The 22,812-nt window shown below is 41.3% G+C and overlaps 1 protein-coding gene across 1 annotated transcript in view; it reads right to left on the bottom strand.

Moving 5' to 3' along the window:
- Positions 1-12,070: 12,070 nt before the first annotated feature.
- The window catches only part of MYO10 (myosin X), a 121,464-nt gene continuing 110,722 nt past the window's right edge, over positions 12,071-22,812 (bottom strand). Inside the window, exons 31-40 of the mRNA XM_031552780.1 lie at positions 22,199-22,393; positions 20,956-21,113; positions 19,561-19,684; positions 18,055-18,352; positions 17,374-17,581; positions 16,617-16,753; positions 15,569-15,689; positions 14,366-14,818; positions 13,783-13,974; positions 12,071-13,511 (exon numbers count right to left, since the gene is read on the bottom strand). Coding sequence (XP_031408640.1) covers positions 13,401-13,511; positions 13,783-13,974; positions 14,366-14,818; positions 15,569-15,689; positions 16,617-16,753; positions 17,374-17,581; positions 18,055-18,352; positions 19,561-19,684; positions 20,956-21,113; positions 22,199-22,393 — 1,997 coding nt within the window. The 3' untranslated portion in view covers positions 12,071-13,400. The remainder of the gene's footprint in view (positions 13,512-13,782; positions 13,975-14,365; positions 14,819-15,568; positions 15,690-16,616; positions 16,754-17,373; positions 17,582-18,054; positions 18,353-19,560; positions 19,685-20,955; positions 21,114-22,198; positions 22,394-22,812) is intronic.

Raw genomic sequence — 22,812 nt, 5'->3', positions numbered from 1 at the left:
GTCACGAGGGGCTGCGCGTGCGCGTGGCAGGTGCATGGGGAGGGCGGGGCTGAGGGCGGTGCCTGGCGGTGGCGGGTAGCGGGTAGCTGTCAGCCGCCAGCCGCCAGCCCGGCGTACAGTCCGGGTCATACAGTCGTTTAGGTTGGAAAAGACCACTAAAATATCCAGCCCAACCATTAAATCATCCCCACCATGCCTGCTAAACCACGTCCCTCAGTGTCATATCGTCGTGTTTTTTGAACACACCCAGGGGCAGTGACATCACCACCTCCCTGTGCAGCCTGTTCCCGGGTCTCGCCGCTCTCTCTGAGAAGAATTTTTTCCTAATATCCAAGCTGAACCTCCCCTGACACAACTTGAGGGCCATTCCATCTTATTACGCAGGAGAAGAGGCCAACTTCAAACCCCAGAGAGCATAACTGCTGAGATACATCCCTTGAGCATCAATTGCTGAACAGGCAAAATCACAGAATCACAAAATCGTAGGAGTTGGAAGGGGCCTCCAGAGATCATCAAGACCAACCCCTTGCCAAAGCAGGTTCCCTACACCAGGTTGCACAGGTAGGTGTCCAGGCGGGTCTTGAATATCTCCAGAGAAGGAGACTCCACAACCTCCCTGGGCAGCCTGTTCCAGTGCTCCGTCAACCTCACCATAAAGAAGTTCTTATGCATATTCGTGCGGAACTTCCTATGCTGCAGTTTCTGGCCATTTCCCCTTGTCCTGTCTCCACATGCTGCTGAAAAGAGTCTGGCCTCGCCACTCTGTTCCCCACACCTCAGATATTTATAAACCTGGATCAGGCCCCCTCTCAGTCGTCTTTTCTCGAGGCTAAACAGACCCAGTTCACTCAGCCTTTCTTCACAGGGGAGATGCTCCAGGCCCTTCACCATCTTTGTGGCCCTCCGCTGGACTCTTTCCAAGAGATCCCTGTCTTTTTTGTACTGGAGAGCCCAGAACTGGACACAGTACTCCAGATGAGGCCTTACCAGGGCAGAGTAGAAGGGGACAATCATCTCCCTCGACCTGCTGGCCACTCTCTTTTTAATGCACCCCAGAATGCCATTGGCCTTTTTGGCCACGAGGGCACACTGCTGGCTCATGGCCAACCTGTCATCCACCAGGACGCCCAGGTCCCTCTCTGCAGAGCTCCTCTCTAGCAGGTCATCCCCCAACCTGTACCGGTGCATGCAATGAGATTCAAAGAACGTGTCTGTCAGTGTAAGTTGCATGAAATCTAGTAACTCATTAAATACTTGGCTCCTGCAGTGAAAACTCACAGAAATACAGTAATTTTGGATTGTAGATTAACATCTATTTCAGTCTTAATTGGGTAAACACCCTCCTTCACTTGACCAGTGCAGCAAAAGTAGCCCTGTTCACTTAGAGGTGAACGTACCTTTTATTTCTCTGAGGTAAAGAAAGACAAAAGATTGAGGAGTTGGTTCAGCTGTGATTGGCTGTGGGTTTCCGGATTTTCTGTGAGTTTTGAGCAGACGACCTTGGGAGGGAGTTCTGTTGCTTATGATTCCACATGCCTGTGAGTGTTTGAAAGTGATTAGGTATTGTTTATGAAGGTCTGAGAGAGTAAAAGGAAAGAGGCAGGCTTTCCTTGTAACCCAACAACATATAGATGGAAAAGTAAGGCCTGGGAAGGAGCTTCAGCAAGGCTAGAGCAACAAATACTTTGTTGTTTTCCTTCAGCCCTTTGCTGATGGATGGAACTTTGCCCTAAAAAGGCTTCATCAAGACAGCGTGCCCCTCCAGTGCTGGCAAATAGGCAGCTGTCTCATAGGGGTGCAGGCTACTGCTTAGCTGCTGAGCTCTCTGATGCTGCTCCAGCACCTCTGCTGGTCTCTAGGGTGCAGTGGATGCCTGCAGATTCTGAATGCCTCTTTTGGGGAGTGGGAGTAGAGGCAGTTTTATGAGTATGTGGGAGTAAAAATAGGGACCCCTGACAAGGAGGAAAAGCAGTTCTCCTTCTTTGAAGCCATTTTAGGATGATTTGTGTGTGCCAAGCTGCTTGTTATGGTTAGTGCTGTCTATAATACTATCAAACCTTCCCCAGCTTAGCCAGTAGCAGCTATCTTTCCCTTGCCAGTGTTCAGTTATTTTGGTATTGTGGGCTGACCTATTCAGAATCTAAGTCTAGCTGACTCCAAACAGCTACGAGATAAGCTGGGATAGAAGTCAGGTGTTCCTCATGCACTGGAAAGTGAGCGTGGGATAGTTAGCCACAGAAAGCACCCTTGGGTTATAATATTTAAATTTGAGTTTAACCAACATTAGCTATTAGTTTGTATTGAATTTGTGAAATGCTGACAGAGGCACTGTAGTCCTATGGCCCTAAGGATTACAGCCATGGCAGATTTTAGGTAAGTAACCCTGTCCGATATTCTGTGCTTTTTAAAAAGAGTGGAATATGATTGAATGCCCCTGCACTTAGACACCACATGACTGTCCCTTTGATTAAATCATACACAAGGACTTCAAGGATCCCCTGCTCTCCAGGAAACAGGGATGATGAAGGATGGTTTCAGAGGGCAGGGCAGGCTATAGGTACACAACTCTTCCATATCTTGATTAAACTTGCTTCCGTTCTGCACTACAGGTCTCTGCTTTCCTGACCTGCCATAAAGGATATGAATGGAAATTAGTGAAAAAATCTTCCAGAATAGTTACTGTTATTTAGCTAATGGAAAACATGCCTCATGTATTGATGGATGACAGCTTTTCTTTTCCACTGTTGATAGTTAGTGGTGTGATTTATATGACTGAGCTTGGTCTGATTTATGTGACTGAACTTACTGAAAGCACTCTGGTATAAACATCAGTGTGAGAGAAAAGATGGCTCATTCATTTGTGATGCACTGCATTTTAGATGTTAAATGTGGCAGTAAATATGCTCTCTGGCCTTGATCTGTCTGTAGTTTGATGTTTTGACTGCTTGAGTTTAAAAGATTTGTGTGCTATCTGTGCAGGAAAAATCTAGGATTGGTACCCAGTGCACAGCTGCATACACAATTAGAGTAGAGAGTGCCGTTCTGGTGTCAAGGACTGTGATGTAAATGATGGATGAAGCATGAGGAGAAAGATTTCTAAATGGTTGCATGAAAGAAGCTTACAGTTATCAAAGCCTTCTAATGCTTCTGAAATGTGTCTGAAAATTCTGATGTCAGCGTGGAGTAACAATGTTGGTTTCAGGATTCCTGATCAAAATGATATGCAGTAATCAAAAATATCTCCGGTGGAAAATGCATAGCTTGATATTTATAGACAAACTGACAGCATTTTTTGAAGTTTGAAGTTTAGCTCCTGAATAAGTTTTTGTGCAGCGCAGTGAATTGTTCTGGATGCTAACCTATTAAAAGCTGTCTTTAGGCCTGATGTATTGAAAATGATGTTTTTTTTTCTGGGAAAAATTATACACAGAGTAATTTTTCTTTGTAACTAACGTAGTTAGTCTTTCACCACTGACAATAAACTGAATCCAAAGAAGACTCTGAATTCTTGCTGTCACAATTGAATCCCATACTGAATGAATCTGATACTTTAAAAGCTTTGATGGCTATCTATCTTTTTCACTGTCTCTTCATTGTATGAGGTGTCAGTATGCTGTTGAATCACACATCCGGAAAAAGATATTGTGTGGAACTAAGGGGTGTTTCTGATCTGATGTCAGGGTCAAAAATCTCTTTCCAGCCTAAATTACTGCCCCATTAGGTAATTACAAATGTTTGTCACAACCAGTTGTATTGATGATTTTAAAACCAATGAAAATGAGGTTAAGGATAAAAGCAAGACACGTCTTTAATTAAAAAGAGCATTTATTAACGAGTGAAAGTATATTAAGCATACAATCTGACAAAACATAAATGATTGAGGTTCTTGTTTACCTCTTGAGATCTATGAAAAATCGGAATCTAATCCAAATGACAAGGACAGATCTTGAGAGGTGAACAAGAGCCTTGATACGCTACGCATATTGTTTAACATAATTAAAAAATGACTTTTAAAAAGTCTGTTCTGTGTTCTCCAGTTTGCTTCTTTTTAATAGCTATTAAGAGTGGGCACTTCTCAGAAATGAAGACAACAAAAATCAAACTACAGAACCCAGAGCACTTCAATATTTTGTTTGTCTCTTTCACTGTCTCTCAGCCTGTCTTCTGTTCTGGCAGTGCTTTGAGCCAAACACGGCTTGTCTGTTTAGTAATTCCCTACTGCACTTCTCTTCCAAGTGCTCCTTGAATTTATATTCTTGAATGCAACAGTGTCAAGGAGTGCCATAGGTCTGTCACCTGTTGTCTAGATTTACCTCTCCTTTTAAGCTCGCTTTCTGTTTGCTTTGTTTCATCACGGACTCAAACAATAAGTTAGCTTGGAAGGAACATCTGGAAGATGTTTGGCCTGACCTTTCTCTCCACATGGATAATTACTCAAAACACCTTTGTAGTTGTTGATGTCAGGATGCTTCACGTCATGCCCACGTTTGTTCTGAAGGTCTCCAAGGGTTGTAGATACTGCCTGCTCCAGTGTTTGGCCCCTTCACTGTGAAGAATCTTTTATTATCTATTCAAAATTTCTAATTCTGCAATTTTTGTCTTTTGTCTTCTGTGCACCTCCAAGAGAAGGACTCTGACTCTCTCTGCTCTATAACCATACACAAGGTATTTGGCAAGTAGATCCCCATGAACCAAGTGCAAGGTCTTGCATCCAGCTTGATGCAATCTCAAGCACAGATACAAGTTAGGCAGAGAATGGCTTGACTGCAGCCCTGAGGAGAAGGATTTGGGAGAGTCAATTGAAGAAGGATTCAACATGAGCCGGCAATGTGTGCTCACAGTCCAGAAGGCCAACTATATTCTGGGTTGCATCAATAGAAATGAGTTTTATTCTGCTTCTCCGCTCTTGTGAGACCCCATCTGAAGTAATGCTTCCAGTTCTGGGGCCCCCAACACAAGAAGGACATGGAGCTGTTGGGGCAGATCCGGAGGAGGGCCATGAAGATGATCAGAGGGCTGGAGCATCTCCCCTGAGAGGATAGGCTGGGAGAGCTGGGGCTTCTCAGCCTGGAGAAGGGAAGGCTCTGGGAAGATCTTATGATGACATTCCAGTACCTGGAGGGGCCTACAGGAAAGCTGAGGAGAGACTTATAAGGCCATGTAGCAACAGGATGAGGAGAAATGGCTTTAAACTGGAAAAGGGTAGATTTAGACTAGATCTGTCAGGAAGAAATTCTTTACTATAAGGGTGGTGAGACTGAAATTTCAGGAAGAAATTCTTTACTGTGAGGATTGTTAAGCACTGGAATAGGCTCTCCAGGAAAGTGGTTGAGTCACCATCCCTGAATTTGTTTAAAAACCGTTTGGATGTGGTGCTCAACAACTTGATCTAGCTGAGGGTTCTTAGAGTTAGGGTAGTATGGCTAGGTTGCAGTTGGACTTGATGATCTTTAAGGCCTTTTCCAACCTGAGCAATTTTATGATTCCATGATTCTGTGATACACTGGAACAGGTTGCTTAGAGAGGTTGTGGAAGCACTCCTGGAATACCTGGAAGCACTCAAGGCCAGGCTGGATGGGGTTTTGAGCAACCTGGTCTAGAGTGAGGTGTCCATGCCTATAGCAGGGCGTTTGGAACTAGATGATCTTAAAGGTCCCTTCCAACCCAAACCATTCTATGATTCTAAAAACCTTCTGTCTTCGAGTGTACAAACCCAGCTCTTTCAGCCTCTCCTGGGGAGCCTTTGGCCTGCTTCCAGTACATCAGCAGGTGTGTGGTGCTGGGCAGCCAAAACTGGACATAGTATTCCTTATGTGATCTCATAAATGGTGGAAGGAGAGGAATAATCACTTCCCTGTCCTATCAATGACAACTGTCCTATCAATTGTATGATTACTGACTCTGTATCCAGTTGTCACCATGCCACTTACTAACTTGTCTCTGTTCTGAGACTGAAGAGTCCTATTGTAATCATTCTTTGGATGGAAGCACTTTTGCACCAGTGAACATCTTTGTTGCCCCTCCTTGAAAAATTCCAGTTCTAAGATACCTTCTTCAGTTCTAGTCACATCAGCACTGCATTTGAAATGGGAGGAGATCATAGATTTAATAGTTTCATGTTAATGCTCCGTGGTTTGCTCTGTGCCTTTTGTAATAATTTCTAACGTCTTTCTTTCATTTTATTTATTTGTGCATGTATTTATTTTAACTGATTCGAAATCATGAGTTGATATTTTCCAGGAACTGCTAAAACCTCACAATTTTGTCCTTTGCTGATATTGATCAGTCAAGAGCTTGTTGCTGTACGGTTGAATCTGGGATTGGTTTTTCCCCAGACTTCACCTGGTGCTGCAGAACCCCTGCAGAACTTCAGAGTTGGTCTCCTTCCAGTGTCGAGAATGAACCATTCTGCCTCATTGCCCCTTCCCTATCTACTAGCCAATTATTTTCCCACATCAGAGCTTTGCTGCTTCTGTGGCTACATGCCTTCTTTAGGAACCTTAGGTGATGGATTTAGCCAAAAGCCTTCTGGAAATCCACCTAAAATGTGTGCCCCTCATTCACAGTTCATTGACACCATCAAAGAATTCCAACTTGTTTCTAGGGCAGAGCTTTATTTTACACTCTCTTCTGCTCCTTCCCAGTAGAATGTATTTCTTCAGGTGCCCAGTAGTTATAACTGTTTATTTTAATGCTTCCTAATTAACATTATTATCCTAATGAAAATATAGAGTAAAATAGAGCTTCACAATTAATAATTGCCAAAGAGTTTTTCACCTTTGATGCCCACCCTCTGAGCTTTTCAGCATCTAAAAGGTCTCTCTATTGCAAAACATTTATTCTTTTATTTAAATGGAATATACCATAATCTTAAAACAGATAGCAGGAATGTGTTCACTGTTGTCCTACGTTACTTGATCACACAGTTAGGGCTGTGTTGCATCTACTGAAGGATTTTACATACAAGTGTGTGTATCTATTAAAACGGCAGGCACTAAATGTCCTATTCCACCTTCATCCCCTGCCACGTGCTTCTGAAACACAGGATTCAGCTTAGTTTTCCAGGTCTTGGGCTTCAGTACAGATATATTTCAGTTGTTGTAACTGATAGTAGCCGGAGGAAATGCGGGGAAATTCAGAGCCACAATTGGCAGTTCGAGAAAACGTCAGTCGCCTCCCAGAAATGCTTTTAGAGGCTGCCCTCTGCTGTTTCTTTCAGCCATCAGCTTTGCATCCGGCTTCTTTGTTCTAGAAGCACTGTTGTGTGTCAAATGCAGTATGGAATATCTTGTCTGAAGTTATATTTTTCAAGAACATTAGGCAATAAGGCCTTCTTTATGGAAGACTGTATGCTGCTTAGTGCCTACTAATTTTTTCTTCTGTCATGCTAATAAATTTGCTCATCCTTCTTTATCTAAAAAAGGACAATTTATGGAAGAAAATAATTTAAAGAAACAAAGCGTAACACTTTGTTATCAGCAGGACTATGACTCTCCTGGCATTTTAAAGTTATAATGATCTGGAAAATATAGCACTGGCTGGGAGTGGAGAGATCTGCCCTCTATTTCATGGAATCTTAGAATCATAGAATCACAGAATGACTTGAGTTGGAAGGGACCTCAAGGATCATTGAGTTCCTACCACTCCGCCACAGAGCCACCAACCTCCAGATCTGGTACTAGAGGAGGCTGTTCAGGGCCCCATCCAACCTGGCCTTGAACGCCTCCAGTGATGCAGCATCCACAACTTCTCTGGGCAGCCTGTTCCAGCACCTCACCATTCCCTCTGTGAAGAATTCCCTCCTGACATCCAACCTAAACCTCCTCTCCACTAGCTTAAAACCATTCCCTTTTGTCCTGTCACTGCCTATCCTTGTAAAAAGTCGATTCTCTTCCTGTTTATAATCCCCTTTTAAATACTGGAAGGCTGCAAGGAGACCTCATTCTCTTCTCCAGGCTGAACAAGTCCAGCGCCCTCAGCCTGTCTTCGTAGGGGCGGTGCTCCAGCCCTCTGATCGTCTCTGTGGCCCTTCTCTGGACCCTCTCCAACAACTCCACGTCTTTCCCGTATTGGAGGCCCCACACCTGGATGCAGTGCTCCAGATGGGGCCTCATGAGGGCAGTGTAGAGAGGAACAATCACCTTCCTGTCCCTGCTGGCCACCTCTCTTCTTATAGAACCACAATACCTTCTGAGATGCAAGAGCACACTGCTGGCTCACGTTCAGTTTTTCATCTGCCAGGATCCCCAGGTCCTTCTCTGCAGGGCTACTCTCAAAGAGTTCATCTCCCAGTCTGTACAGATATCTGTGGTCACTCTGACCCAAGTGCAAAACCTTGCACTTTGTTACGTTGAACCTCAGGTTCACATGGGTTCACTTTTCGAGTTTGTCAAGATGCCTCTGGATGGCTTCACTTCCTTCTAACTCTAGCATCCCTGTTGTCCTGCTGAGGGGAAAATTGCATTGCTTCCTTGTGTCTTCCTGACCTGCTCTTTGTCTTCTCTATTTGATTGAAGTTTTTGCAGATTAAAGTCTTTACTGACCTCATAATGTGTGTTTGCACGGTGCCAAGCATAATAAACAGGATGCAATCTCAATCAGATTTCCCAGGTACTTTCCCAATATAAATAACGAAAAACACAAAAACTTGTAATTTACAAATCAAAGCCGTGGTTGATTTCTAAAACAAATCTTAAGAGAAGTCTGTGCTTGCAAAAGCTTGTGTGCGACCTTATAATGAAACGACTCGTTGTCTGAGGTTATGAGACAGCTTAGAGTACACGTAATTACACTGGGTTGTGGTAGACAATATTAGTTGGTAGGATGAAATGAAAACTTGGTATTTTTAACACCATGTGTGCCCAGATGTACATTTATGGGAGAAATTTATATGCACAGCATCGTAAGTGAAATTGGAGTTTCCCAATCCAGACTTCTCAATCTTTTCTTTTGTAACAATGAAATGTTCGTGGGGCAGCTTGAATTCATTGGACCCATTGGCCCTGTAAGCTAAGAGAAGGTAGTACAAGAGAAAAAAATAAGAACAAAACATTGACACAATTGTGTGAATGGTGATGCTGTTTCTTATGCAGAACTGTTAGACCTTGGTAATTTTTTCCTTCTCCACTAGGTTACGCTGCTCCTCAATGCAGTGAACTCTCAGCTGTAACCCAGCTATGAAGTAATGAATGCATGTATGCTTAGTGGGCAGTTTTAGTTTTTTCTTCCGACAGGATGCTCTCACACCTCTGCAAGAAATACTTCTTTCTGCATGGTTGATATGTGTGACAGCAATAGTAAATGCTCCTTTCTCAAATGCAGTGTTCTTTTCTGGTTTTACAGAATTGAGCTAACATAACAATGCACGTTTCCACTTTCTGAGTTGTTGATGTGGTCTTGCACCATTGCTTGGATAATACAATTGGATCAAAGAAAATATTTTTATGTATCTGTCTAGGATCTGAGACAAAGGATTTTCTGAAAAAAAAAGTATGTTCACAGGCTACAGCTGAAACCTGTTAAGAAAGAAACCACTTAAAACAGATGTTTTTAGCCTAGAAACCATACTTTTCAGCCACCTCATGAAGTAATGATGCAACAATTCATAGGTGTTGTTCAACTCCAAAATGTCTTGAGTTCTTGTCTGTTTAATCATGACGTAGAAGTTTTAATAACATTAATTGATATTCATCTATCTAATTCTGGACCAAATTACTGTAACCCCTTGCATGGATTTGCTGAATGTGTACGAGAGAGAGTCAGTAATGACTTCATGCAGTGAATGTGTGCATAGCCAGAACTGCAGTGCCCACTGCTGTCTGGCAGAGTTCTGCCAAGTCTGCTCTGCTAAGGCTGCATGAGGCTGGGGTCTGCCAGCATGCTCTGAGGAAGGACAGAAGGAACAAGGAATTTCACTTGGGAATAGATGGTTGGAGGCCTGGAAAAGTGCTTGTCATTCACTGTGGCTTTCTGCAGAGAGCACTAGATGATCTCATGGACGGAGTAAGAGAAACGAGACGTGAAAAACAATGAAAAAATATTACTTATGAACTAATTTTGAGAATTTATGGAGTAAGTTGAAGGCTTGTCAGTTGACTGCATTTGGCACTTTATCCCCCTTTCATCCTTATGCATATAAAATTCCAATGAAGAATCAAAAAAAATCACTATCAAAAAGGCAAATAAGGTAGGTAAAGTAATTGCAGTAGATAAGAATACTGTTGTTACAAAGCAACTGTAAGGGGTTTAGGACACTGCACAGTTCTATCTCTGTATCATCTTTATCAGATGTTGGAAAATGCTATAAGGCTGATGAAGGGGAATGAAGAACATGCTTTTGAGAGAAGTTGGTTTAAAGAAAGTTTCAGCTTGAGTAGTCTTGTAAATGAAGGCTGGAAGATGATCCAACTACTACTTATCATTCTATATTAGGAAGGAGGAGTGGGTTTATCTTATTGGTATCCCTTTCACCAAACCCACTCATATTTAATGCATTTTTCATTTCATGTCTGCCCATGATGAACGAAGATGTTGGTATGTCTAAGAAACAGCCTGACTAGATATTGCTTGTCCTAATCAAACATCTGTTGGACAACAGCAATGAAGAAAGGACTCCACCTTCCTGTTCTGATACAGATAAGCTCGTACTACAGTTGGAACCACTCCAGTGGTTGATTCCTTTGGATCACTGCTGACCTCTTCTGCTTGGTTCCCATGGCTGCCATAGTATTTGTAGTTTCAATGTGTTGCACCAAAGGCAAAAGGATTGCCATGTGTTGTAGGAGATATTCTACATGGATTCCTTCAAGATAAAAGCTTTGTAGGTGTTTGCTTGCAATGTGAATTTAACTGGAATTAAAAACTGTAGTTTGAAAGAAATAAGGACAGATGTAAAGTCTTGTTGACATACTCCAAACGCCTCTCTCTGCAACCTCATCCAGCTTGCAGTCGCTGTGTGCCAGCTCCAGTTTCTATCTGCAGACAATGAAACAGTGTTTCTAGGGCCGACCAATGTACAGAATTACTTAAATTCATTATTTGCTTGGTACTCTTCCGTATTTAATTGGCAGAGCTGTAAATGGTGACCCGGAGTGTATGTCCTATGAGAACAAGAGGTTGTCTGCATCCAAGAAATTCCCACTGCTCTGCCTGAGTTGCTGTAAGGTCTCCTTGCCGCTCGGCAGCATGTCTGTTAGGTGTTTGTACTGGCACGAACCTGCACGTACCTGCTGTTAGAGCTGTACGGCTCAGAAATGTGGGGCTTGGCACCTAGGTTTCTGATGCAACACTTCTTGGGTGTAGCAATTTCCTGTGCGTAACTTGTATAATTAAGATTATTAAGAATTCTGGCACCCTTACAAATGGAATGTGTTTGTATTAGGAGGGAAAGTGCTTCTTAGACTGAAGCCTGAGGACACGAGTGGGATTGAGGCACAGCCAGCTCCGAGGCGTTGGGATACTGGTGTGCTAATAGGCTGATGCACGATTGCATTTCCTTTTCAGCTGCCACTTCATCCTGCCATTTACCTGGGTGGATGCTGAGGCTTGACTGAACAGCTTCTGCTGTCCCCCTCCTTTTTCTTTATAAAGAAACAAGCATAAAAACTCCCATTAATAATATTGTTGTGGCAGGAACTTACCTGAGCATGTTCATAAGCAGCACTTGGACAAAACTAAATCCTCTTGCTGTGCTGGCTGAAGCCTATATTTTGTGTTACCCCAAGGGTGCCTTGCTAAGAGCAGCAAGCCCTGTAGCCTCCACATGTTATGTGCACGTATTGTATGTGGCTAATAAAAAACAGCTAGCTTACACTGTGGCTATGCAAATAGCAAAAGCTTTACTTGCATACTGCCTGTGGAGTGGGATTGCTCAGCAGTCCTTCCTTTTTGTTGTTTTTGTGTAACTGACACGTATCTTGATCAAGTAGGTCGTTTTGAGCAGATGGGAACTTCTCAACACAGCACAAACACGTGTATCTTTTCAAGAAAAGCACATATGGAGTCACACTGTGTTCTTGGCTTGGCAAAAGGGTTTGCTGCAAATCCAACGCGGTACAGAGTGAAAACAAAAGACAATACATACATTTTCTTTATTGCTGGACTTGTTTGTTTTTGAGTAAGTAGGCATAATTCCTTAAAGGCTGAGTTTTTTTAATAACAGTACAATTTTTCAGGTTTCTTTCTTTCTTTCTTTCTTTTCTGTGAATTAAAAGATACCTTTGATCAAAGTTTTGCTTTATATTACAGTATTTCTGTACAAAAATAGAAGTCCAAAATCAGCGTACTATTAGCTGATATTCCCCAATGTATTTACAGGGTACTGTCAAGAACCTTCATTAGGCAACCAGGTAAAATAGAGAACTCCGTATTAAAGCAGTTGCGTTGTACAACTTTGCATTCTCTACTCAACTCTGAATGGCTCCGACCTCTGAGAGTCCAGCCACGATTGTAAGTGAGCGGTGCCTTTAAAAGAAAATATTAAAAACTTAAGCTGACATTATGGAGCACTGGAACTGATAACTGTATTTCTGCATTAGGGCAGTCTATAAATATTCTCAGCTACATCTCTATAATACAGCAGATACAGAACACAGGCTTCTGCTACTCATATGGTAATATATATTTGCAATAGTAAAATCAATGTAAGAAAATTTTGGAATTTACCTGTTAATAAAACTGCTCATAAAGTAACCATACAATTGTAACAACTATAGCTCTGAACTATTAAAATGTACAGAAAGACTGTTTACACCATTGCACATACTTATTCCCTTTGCTTTGAAGGACTTACGAAATACAGAATAAAATTAGTCAAATTTACCGACAGCTCAAATAGGCATGTGCAACGTGCACATCAGTGGAGGCGAGGGGAAACTAAGTGGTGGCATCTCTCAGGAAGGCTGCCAGCAGCTCTCCAAAAAAAAATATACCTTGCTCTTCTCCCCTCCCTCTTCCCACATATATGCAGACCAGTAAGTTAGTGCAGAATGGATGAATACAACTCTGTTTTCAGTGTTCTGTAAGGGCAAAAAAATTCCCCTTGATTTTTACCAGCAATTTTAGGTCAATACAAGGCAAGTTTAATGTCATAAGGCACTTAATACTGCTTGTGTTGCAGTGGATCAAGTCTTAAGGCATCTGTTACATCAACTGAAGGTAATAAGACGTTGGAAAGCTTTCAACAAGCCAGCAGTTCCAGTATGTGGAACTGCCAGTGAGTATTTCAGCTGATTTTTCCCTCCTCACCCTGTGGTCTTTCTAAAAAGAAGGCTGGAAGGTATTTTCCTTGGAAATTCAGGTACTTGGTTAGCTTGTCAACAGATGTGATCAGTATCGCCAGGTCATCTTGAGGCCAAGCAGCAATTTCTTCTGTTTAGAGCACAGCAGAACTGGCTTTATTTTCACCTGGAGCTGCCCTGACTTCCATGGCTACTCACTGATCGAGAGGTGCTGTAGCGTTTTTTCACAATCATACTGATGTAAGCTTTCATCAGCTTTGCAATGTCAACCACCTGCCAAGAGAATAGAAAGAGCATCGAGTCCTGAGTGAGGCAACTCTATGTGAATGAATTCTACGCTAACAATATAAAACCACTGAGCTTTCAACAAAAGTCTTTTGCAGCTAAATAGCGACGCTCAGTATTTCTATCCATCTCACTATGTTTTCCTTTTAGCTTTACAGGGATTTTTAAAAAACCTGGTAACATTTGCAGCAAATTCTTTAATTACAAAGTAGTCTGAATAGGAAGACTAGAATAGTAAAAGATGCCTTCTTGCTCTTACCTCACTAGTCTCAAAAAGCAACTCTCTCTCATCCACCACGATCTTGTAGGTGTTGGCAAGCGGTGCTCCGAACGACAGGATGTGTTCATACTGAAACACTTCCAGAGGCCTTCCTTCCCCACGTTTGTAGACAGAAACCGCATCAGCGCTGACTCCGAGCCACAGCTCTTGTGGGAATCCCCCTTCTTTGCACTAGAGGGAAGGATGGAAATTAAAAGTGAAGGTAACAGAGGGAGCCACGCCACACTTACTGTTGAGGTTCTTGTCTGTAACCGTTTTGGGAAAAAAAGAAAAAAAAAAAAGTACTGCTAGTCCATCTTTGAATGCAGTGCTCTATGCTTCTCCTAAGCCTGTACCCGACCTATACTGCCTCTGTCCCATAAAATACTCACTTATTTTATGGTAAGTAGTGGATTTAAATGGCTACAATGCATGCTAACTAGAGTATGCTTTTAACACATAACATTTTATTGTATCAGCTGTCTGAGCATTGTGATATGGTATTTATGATCTCACCACTGTAATGAAATCACGAACCACACAGTATAAGCTGTATTTTGAGTGTTCTGAAGGTTTTACTCACCTCTACATCAAACAGCGTTGACCCATAGCCAGGCCATTCCTTAATCAAAGCCATATACTTTGCCATAGCCTGCTCCTGGTTCATCCTCTGCAGTTTTTTCCATTTGTCAATAATACTAGTCCTGGAAGCTGAGATTTCCTCTTTGACCCACATGTCTAACATCTGATCCTCTTCAACCTTCTGTTTGCTGACAGAGCCGCTGCGAAAACTCCTCCGCAGCGTTCCTTCAAGAAAGCTGGCTCGTTTCTTCTCAGCCTTCTCTGTTGCAGTGAATGTTTTGGTAGACTGAGTAATCCGAGACTTCAGCTTCTGCAAGGGATAGACTTCCTCCAGGTCTGGTATGGTGGTATGCAGAGTGTAATCTCCCTGAAGGTACTGGAGACGCAAAGCTGCAAGGACCTGGAGGGTTTCTTCAGGAGCAGGATAGTGTCCTCTAATCACTGCTTCGTGAGCCTAAAGTGGGGACAAAGATTGCTTTTCATGTACAAACAAAGTCTCTAAAAAGACTGAGAAACAGGACGTAGACTTTGTGCAAAGCAAACACTGGATCTGAAATAAATAATCCATCACATCAATCAGGTGTGGTAAATTCTCATGCCAGATCGTTCAGCTGGATAAGGCAGGATTTACCAGAAGAACTTCAAGGCAATTGATGATCTTGCTCAAGAGGAATTTGCACTTACTAGTACAGAACCCAAATGTGTAGGAACACTGGATTACTAAGAAGGAAAAAAATGTGCGAAGGGGAGAAAATCTGGATCAAAATGCTTATTTGGGATGTCATCTGCAACTATATGTTAGGAAGAAATGGCTATCTGGTTTTACTCACTGCATTTAATAATCTGACTGTGAAACTGATGTTTCCAACCAAATGAGCAAAGCCCTTCCACAGCTTTGTAATAAACATGACTGAGGGAAAAAAGCACATCTTTAATAATAAAATTAAGAAAATGTTTATATGTTATTGCGGTCTGTAGCACAAGGATTGTGATTCTGAACCAAGTCTCAAATCCTGGATCTCTGCACAACTGATTTAATCTTTTGGAAATTCAAGGTCAATCAGTTACATCAGCATAAGCTGATGCTGCTTGAGAAGCACATTTAGCCAAACAAGATGCTCAGTCAGAACATTCCCCATGGTGACTAGACTTCTTGCTTCTTCCTTCTCTTATAAGTGCTTCAAAATAAAACCTATCTCCTTACCTGCTCAAACATGAAGGCAAATTCCACGCTATCTTTGGGGACATTTTCTGTGTCCAGGAAGCAGTAGAGCTTGAAGTAGAATTTCCAGTGCATCTCCCCAGCTTCAGCAGTGGCAGAAAGCCTACTCGTGTGTGTGAAAAGGGGAAGAGAGATCAGATCTTTGTAATCAAACTCCTTTCTAAACTGACACCTGAACAATCTAACACTAGTCGAATTTTTCTTTCTCGCACCTGGTATCAATCTGGTATTATTGACAGCAGTTAGTTCTTTTCATCAGTGTACCTCACTCTTGGGTTCTAAATATATATATTTAGAAACTAAGGAATCCCTAATTGAGGAATTAGAAATGTTGATTCAGTTCTCAGTCAACTTCTTCTAACACAAATTCTTTTGGCAATCTTTTATTTGTGACTCAGTCAACTGTTGACAAAAGCAACATTATTGAGTTCTGTTAAAAATGTGATTGCTCATTAGCCAATCCTTTTTTCCCCCCATTATTATATAGGTAAAGGAAGCTGACTGCCATGCATATAGTGTAAGGAGACAAACAGGAATGTAGACTTGCACTACATTTTCTTACTGCAACACTATGGTAGTTCAAATTTCATTGGTAAGAAAAATGTTATGATCCATTCTGCGGTGACTTCCACGTGCAGTTAGACAGTGGTACTCAGAATGGCAACGATTGCCTGGAATTCAGTTCTCCCAAAATTGAGACAGCTGCAATTTTAGTAATGGTAGAAAATTTTGTGGTATTGGAAAGGAAAATGTGGAAATAATAATAACAAATATTACTCTACTGGTGTCAAGATTGAGAAAAGTCAAACCCAAGTAAATAAGCAGCTCATTAATTTGTTAAAAAAAAACAAAAAAAAACCCAAAAAAAACAGAAATGAAGATGCTTTTGTTCCTTCCACAAATAGGCAAGTGCATAATTCAGCTGTGTCATCACAAACAAGCAAGGAAAGAGAGAATTCAGCATTGCTGCCATTGTAAATGTATTAACTGCAACTTATTAGAACAGTGAGAGAAAGGGAAGCACACTCACTTCTCAAACTTTGCCAAGACGTCAGCCACAATGGTTCTGCTTTCAATTGCTTTATCAGTAGTTCCATTGTATTCAAACAAAGCAAACATATTTCTGCTGTCCTCCATGGCCAAACCACGAATTAACTTTTCAACCACCTAATGAAAAACAGTACATGAAGAACCACAGCACGGAAAGGTGGGACCACAGAGGCAAAACAAACAAATAGGAGAAAATTCAGAGTTAAGCTTTCCATAGGCTAAAAATGCTCCTCAGATATTCTCACTGTCACTATAAATAATTCCAATTCAACTTTTATCCTGAGTAAGGATGATTATTTTAGAACATGCATGTACCATCACCTGGCCAGATATAACCACTGTATTTCAACAACTCAGATACAGTGGTCCATCTTCAGCAAGAAACGTGGCTCTCACACACGCCGGTATCTACTGAAGTTATTCCAGTAAGGCCTCTACTGAGTTGTAAGTCTTTCCTGTATTTTGTCCTACTAGGGAGAACTGCAGTCGGATACTTCTCTGCAGAGTAAGTACAGTTCATATATACTATATATATATATATATATATATATATATATACAGGATGGGGTACAAAGACCTGTAAGTCTTCCCTCTCCTTCCCTGACTGGAACAACTGTGCCCTCTCAACTGCTGGAGACACCCCTGGAGCTTCTGAAGTTTACTGCTGCTACTGGCTGGAACTGTCATGTGAAGAGGAACTGGTTGTGTGCCATAGCTGTTCTGTCATCTCTTCTCACCTCTCCAGCTGTAGTGTGTGAGTTGATTGTAATCTTGCAGGAGCCACCACCATGGCAATAAACTGTAGATGTCATTTCCTGTCTGCTGATCAGAGCTTCTATTTCATCCCGTGACGGCACAAACTCTCTGCATTTGGTTTTCTTCAAAGATTCATAAGTAAAAAGTGCATATTTCTCCATTTCAGATCCTGGAAACTGGTCACGAACCCTGGAAGACAAAGATTGCTTTAAGCTGCCAGTCTGTGACTTACTTACTTGAGAATTGTTTTTTTTTCCTGAAAGTGACAAAATACTCCCCTAAGATTCTATGACCTCTGTATCCTCTATGCTATTTAATTGACACACTCAAAGCTTCATCTCACTGTCAAGCAAAGTGTTCTGATGTGGTTTACACTGTGGGAAAACATACATGGTCATTTTGTTCTCCAAACCTAATGGAAAGCAAGAACTCATCTACTTTTGTATCAGTAACTACAGGAACATTGTAATGGCTCAGATCTGACAGCAAGATAATAGCAATTATCTTGTTGTAATCAACGCCCCTTTTGTCAATAACAGTGGCTGAATGAAGACAAAACTACACTGAGGTACAGCAGAAAAAAAGCAAATAGAATTTTGACAGCTCAGTTTTGCAGTAGCGTCCCTCAGGCTACTTGATTTCCATTCCCGAAATCTCCTCACCTTTTGAGATGGAACTTGAGATATTTGAGGATGCTGCGACTTGGCAGAAATGTGCAACTCATGCAGGTGAGTATTTGCCAGCTATACAGGTTCCCCATGCTCCCAGGGTTAGGCACTTTATTGGTCTGCTTGATGAGCTGACAGTAGAGCTCATCTCGAAGAGGTCGTAAATCGTGTCCTGTTTGGAGAATACCTTGAATTATAGGGATGGGATCAGACATAGACTCCAGCTGTTGTAAAGAGTTAAATATCTTGATTGCTTCATCTTGCAGAGTTGTGTATCCTTTGTCTTTCAGCACTACGAACAAAAAAATGGGGAGAACAGTGTTTAGACTGAGAAATGAAAAAGAGAGCACTCAGAATCAGCATGGGAGTTGTTCAGTGATACTTTACAGCCCTTATTATGCAGGATGATTTTCATCTCAAATGTATGGTGCTAACTCATTCTATGAGCTATTCTGCTAATAAGATTTATTCTGAATTGCATGAACTACCATTTTAAATTTTCTGATAATTTAGCTTAAAATATATATCTTGCTTGATCAGATTGTTGTTTTTTTTATGGAGAAACTTCCTTCCAGAGCAATCCACACTGCGAGAGTGCATTGCTTTGCCACTGTCACAAGAAAGTGATAAGCTAATCAGATTGTAAGTGCGGTAAAGCAGAAGTGCCTTATGCAAAGTGACAAAGATACACAACATCATTTTTGTCTACTGCAGTAGAAGTTCAGTTAAATCCAAACGATACTAATAAGACAAGATCTCTGCCATGAAACTGCAACTTTCTTTTCCAGTGCTGGAAAAGGCGGCGATTGGTTCTCGTACTGCAGATTATTCAGCATGGGCTCACGACTTTCACAACATACTTAAAAGCACCATGCAGTACTTGGGTTCAAGGGGTGGAAGAGATCACTCTGATGTCTGAATCAATTAGGCCTACTGGACATCAAAGCACAAAACTGTACAGACATATGTTACAAATATTAAGCTTCTAACCAGCCACATAAGTAACACTTCCCATCACAACTGATGAACCTTACACTTGTTCTGAATTGGAAGCTGTGCAATTCCCTTCACAGGGTATGAAACAGTAACGATTTGAGAGGGATTCAGGGAGACTGAATGAACTGGGCTTAATTCTGCATTTCAGTGCCAGGCTTTCAAACTGTCTTCTCAGTTGCATAGGTGAGAGTAACAGATCAGCATTACAGCAGCAACAGCAATCCTCCTATCTGTAACACCCCTGTAGATGCACCACAAGCCCATGGTTCTCTGCTAGATAAAATGATGTTCTCTATCTTCACAGAATCACAGAATTGTAGGGGTTGGAAGGGACCTCTAGAGATCATCGAGACCAACCCCCCATTGTTCTGTAAGAGAACAAGGAAACTTTTTTTTCACTGAAAAATATATTTTGCCTACCGTTACTGTAATATTGCCACAGACTGAAAACTCATGTCCTACAGCTTAGTCTTTCATAGAGAAAAGCATGACACAAAAACTTACAGTTTAGATTGATGTCCCCATACGGCAGTGGCAGTAATGGTGAGTGCAGTGGATGATGAGTGTAACGGAGAATAGGGTTTCTCTTATAGATCTGCTCAACCACATCAGCATTCAGGCAGTTTTCCTATTGGGGTAAGAAAAAAAGGAGTTTAAGTCTAGCATTAGCAGTGATGCAATGCTTTGTGCCTTTAGGTTCCCTGTGAAAAGATTAGTTATCCGTGTAACCAGTGTTAGCTGGTAGTAACTCCAGTTGTGGCTGCTGCGGCACTCTGTAGGCTATGGATGCTCACTGCCTCCTAACCTCAGTACTTGCGAAAGCCTACTTTATCTATGCAATTAAAAACTAACCACAGTAGAGCTGCAGGAGAGAAAAATAAAGTTTCATACAGTTTCCGGAAGTGCGTTTTCATTTTATAATTGTCTTACTCCAGTACTCCATGACTGGAGTTATATCCATATGTTTGTCATCCATTTTATTTTAGAATTATTTATACAGCAAAACCAATCAGCTGTAATCTACAGGAACTATCATAAACCAGACAGTCCAGAAAAACAGCTGCTGTAAACCTGATGCACCCATTTTGACAGCTAAATACTGTACTTTCTTAGCCCAGGTCTGACAAATGGGTAACCACCGTCTTCTGTCAATCCTGAATTTCCACATATTTCTACTGCTCTGAAGAATAGCCTTCACAGACCTGAAATTAATTCTTCTCCATGGGGGAGGCTCTCACGAAGGGAAAAGGTTAGTAGTTCTCCCCCTTGCCTTTTTTTTATTTTCTGTTTCTTTTCTGAAGATCATCATCACCTCTCCTGAAAGCAGAAATCTTCAGGAAGACCTCCTCTGGTAACATGCAATGTCCCCAGCATAAAGCAGTAAGCATTAACTGAATATGTTTCTCATCATGCAGATCCATGCTTAGCCCAAGCTATCACATATCAAGAAATAAAACACAAGGAAAAAAATACAATCCCAGGAGCTGTCTAGTCCACATCCTAGTGTGCATCTCAGAGAGGTCATAGCAGAAGAGGTCTGCTAACCCATGAACCCACACACTGCACTCTACTGCCTGGTACAGCAACACCTGGTAAGCTACACAAACCAGTACAGCTTCTTACTGTTTTCATGCAAAAACAAAAACAAAAACAAAAACAAACAAACAAAAAAAACCCAAAAATGACTTTTCCTGTCCAAACTGCACTTTATACTTTGTTATTACACTGTTTAAATAGAAATTCCTTCAGCAAGTGAGTGAATATTGCTGGTTCCACAATTTCAACCCATGTCACTGCATGATTAAATCTCATATTTTCTGCTTTATCTTGAAAGGCAGAGAGACTGATTTCAAATATCGAAAGAGCCTTTTTTTCTCACCTCCACCTGTTTGTTCCTACCTTAATATCCTGAATTAGTTGCTGAGTCGGGGTATCGATTGGCGCTTTTGTGTCAATCACATTCTGGATGGCACTCGACCAGCGGGTCGCTTCATTAAGTAATTTGGTATAGAGGCGGTAGCAATGTTTGCGTCCATATACAGTTACATTCCAGTAGCCTAGGACAGCAATAAAAATTATTAATCACAGAAGCCACAGCTGCAAAAATACCACAGCTTCTATTAGAAAACACATGCAGTCCCATCGGACATCGAGTGCTGAATTCTGGATTGTGTTGGCAGCTTTTCAGAGACAAAGAACTTGTAAGTAAGTGCTGTAATACAGACATGTGGTTTTTTTAAGGAGTTTCTTCTCCTTTAAAAGGCATAAGAATAAGAACACAGTCAACACTGCACAGCCTTCCACTTCACCCAGTAATCACAGTAAAAGTGATCACAGGACAATATAGTGGACTACTGCGACACAGCTGATGGGCCCTGCTTCTCCAGTCCTGTCTGTAAATGGATTATTTTGTATAGGGGTCTTTCATTATCTACGGCACACATACTAACAGGTGTAATGCATGAGCTACTACTTCTATTAAAAAGTCATTAATTTTACACAAATGAAGTGGCAACTATGACAAGAAGAGCATTTCAAATCTAGATGCCTCTCTGTATCATTGTATAGGCTTTTTTTTTTTATTATTGAAGCAGATTCAATTAAAGAAAATCCATTTCATCTTTCACTAGCAAAACTCTCTTTGAAGTGTTGGTGACCCCAGTGAGATTATATAGGGCTGTCAACAGTTGCTTCTCATTTGCAAACAGCCACGTCTGAGCTGAAAACCAGTTCTGAAAATGCAGTGGGGAGCTGACTCAGGTATAGCACATAGGTTAGCACATCCTTATACTTGCTCCGCCAATGTTCCTCAGCATACAGAATAATGTATGAGGAGAGCGCTCCCCATTTGTCTTTCTCCAGGTATTTGATGTGTAAGAGTAAGAGTTCAAGCTAACTTAGCAACAGTGGTCATCTATGATAACCTAAATGTTGGTGAGAGCAACTTTTACTGCTGCGTACATTATTACTTTGGTCTTTTGCCCATTAAGTCCTTGTAAAATCCCTCAGTGACCTAGAACTTGATTTACCAAACTGCAACTGTAATAATCCATTGAAAATATTCTTGGACAGTGTTTGTTGCATTACAAGGTAGGTAGGACAGAAGGTAATACAGCACATTTAAACCAGAGCATACAATTACCTGTCTCTTTGAAGATTTTTTCATCAGGTGGGACCACTGAACAGAGGCTGTTTAGGACCAGCGTACCCAATTTCAAAGCATTTTTTTCAGAACTCTTGTAGTAGTCCAAAGAATTGTGTGTCAAAACAAACCAACGCTTTTTTAGTTTTAACGAAGACATCTTTGGGTTGTTTTTCACTTCTTTGTGCAGCCATCCTGTGAAAAACACAATTTGAATCAAACTTTTCTTTTTTTTTTTAAAACAAAGTCGGACCAAATTAAGTTGCTAAAAGTTAGTTGCATGCTTTTAACAACAAAAACATTATGTGAATTGCTTAGCTAACATATTAAACAACTTCAATTAAACTTACCAAACAGTTTAATGATGAAAATACTGTATTATATCCATATGAAAATGTTTCAACTTTGGCAAACAGATAGAATAATTCTTTTGTCAACTCACAAAACTGATTTTGTCATTACAGTGATTTCTTACTTGGCTCATCAGGAGCGTAACTATTAATTTGTGAGTAAAGTCCACTGTACAAAGATGAGGCTCCAGCATTACCATGCTGTGCTGGCATACTACAAAGACCATACAATCTCCTTTTTGGTTAATGGCCCTTGTTCACTTT

This window comes from Meleagris gallopavo, chromosome 3 (genome assembly GCF_000146605.3).
Source record: "Meleagris gallopavo isolate NT-WF06-2002-E0010 breed Aviagen turkey brand Nicholas breeding stock chromosome 3, Turkey_5.1, whole genome shotgun sequence".
NCBI lineage: Eukaryota > Metazoa > Chordata > Aves > Galliformes > Phasianidae > Meleagris > Meleagris gallopavo.
Note: the sequence above shows the minus strand (reverse complement) of the source record. Positions and strands in the feature narration are given on the sequence as shown.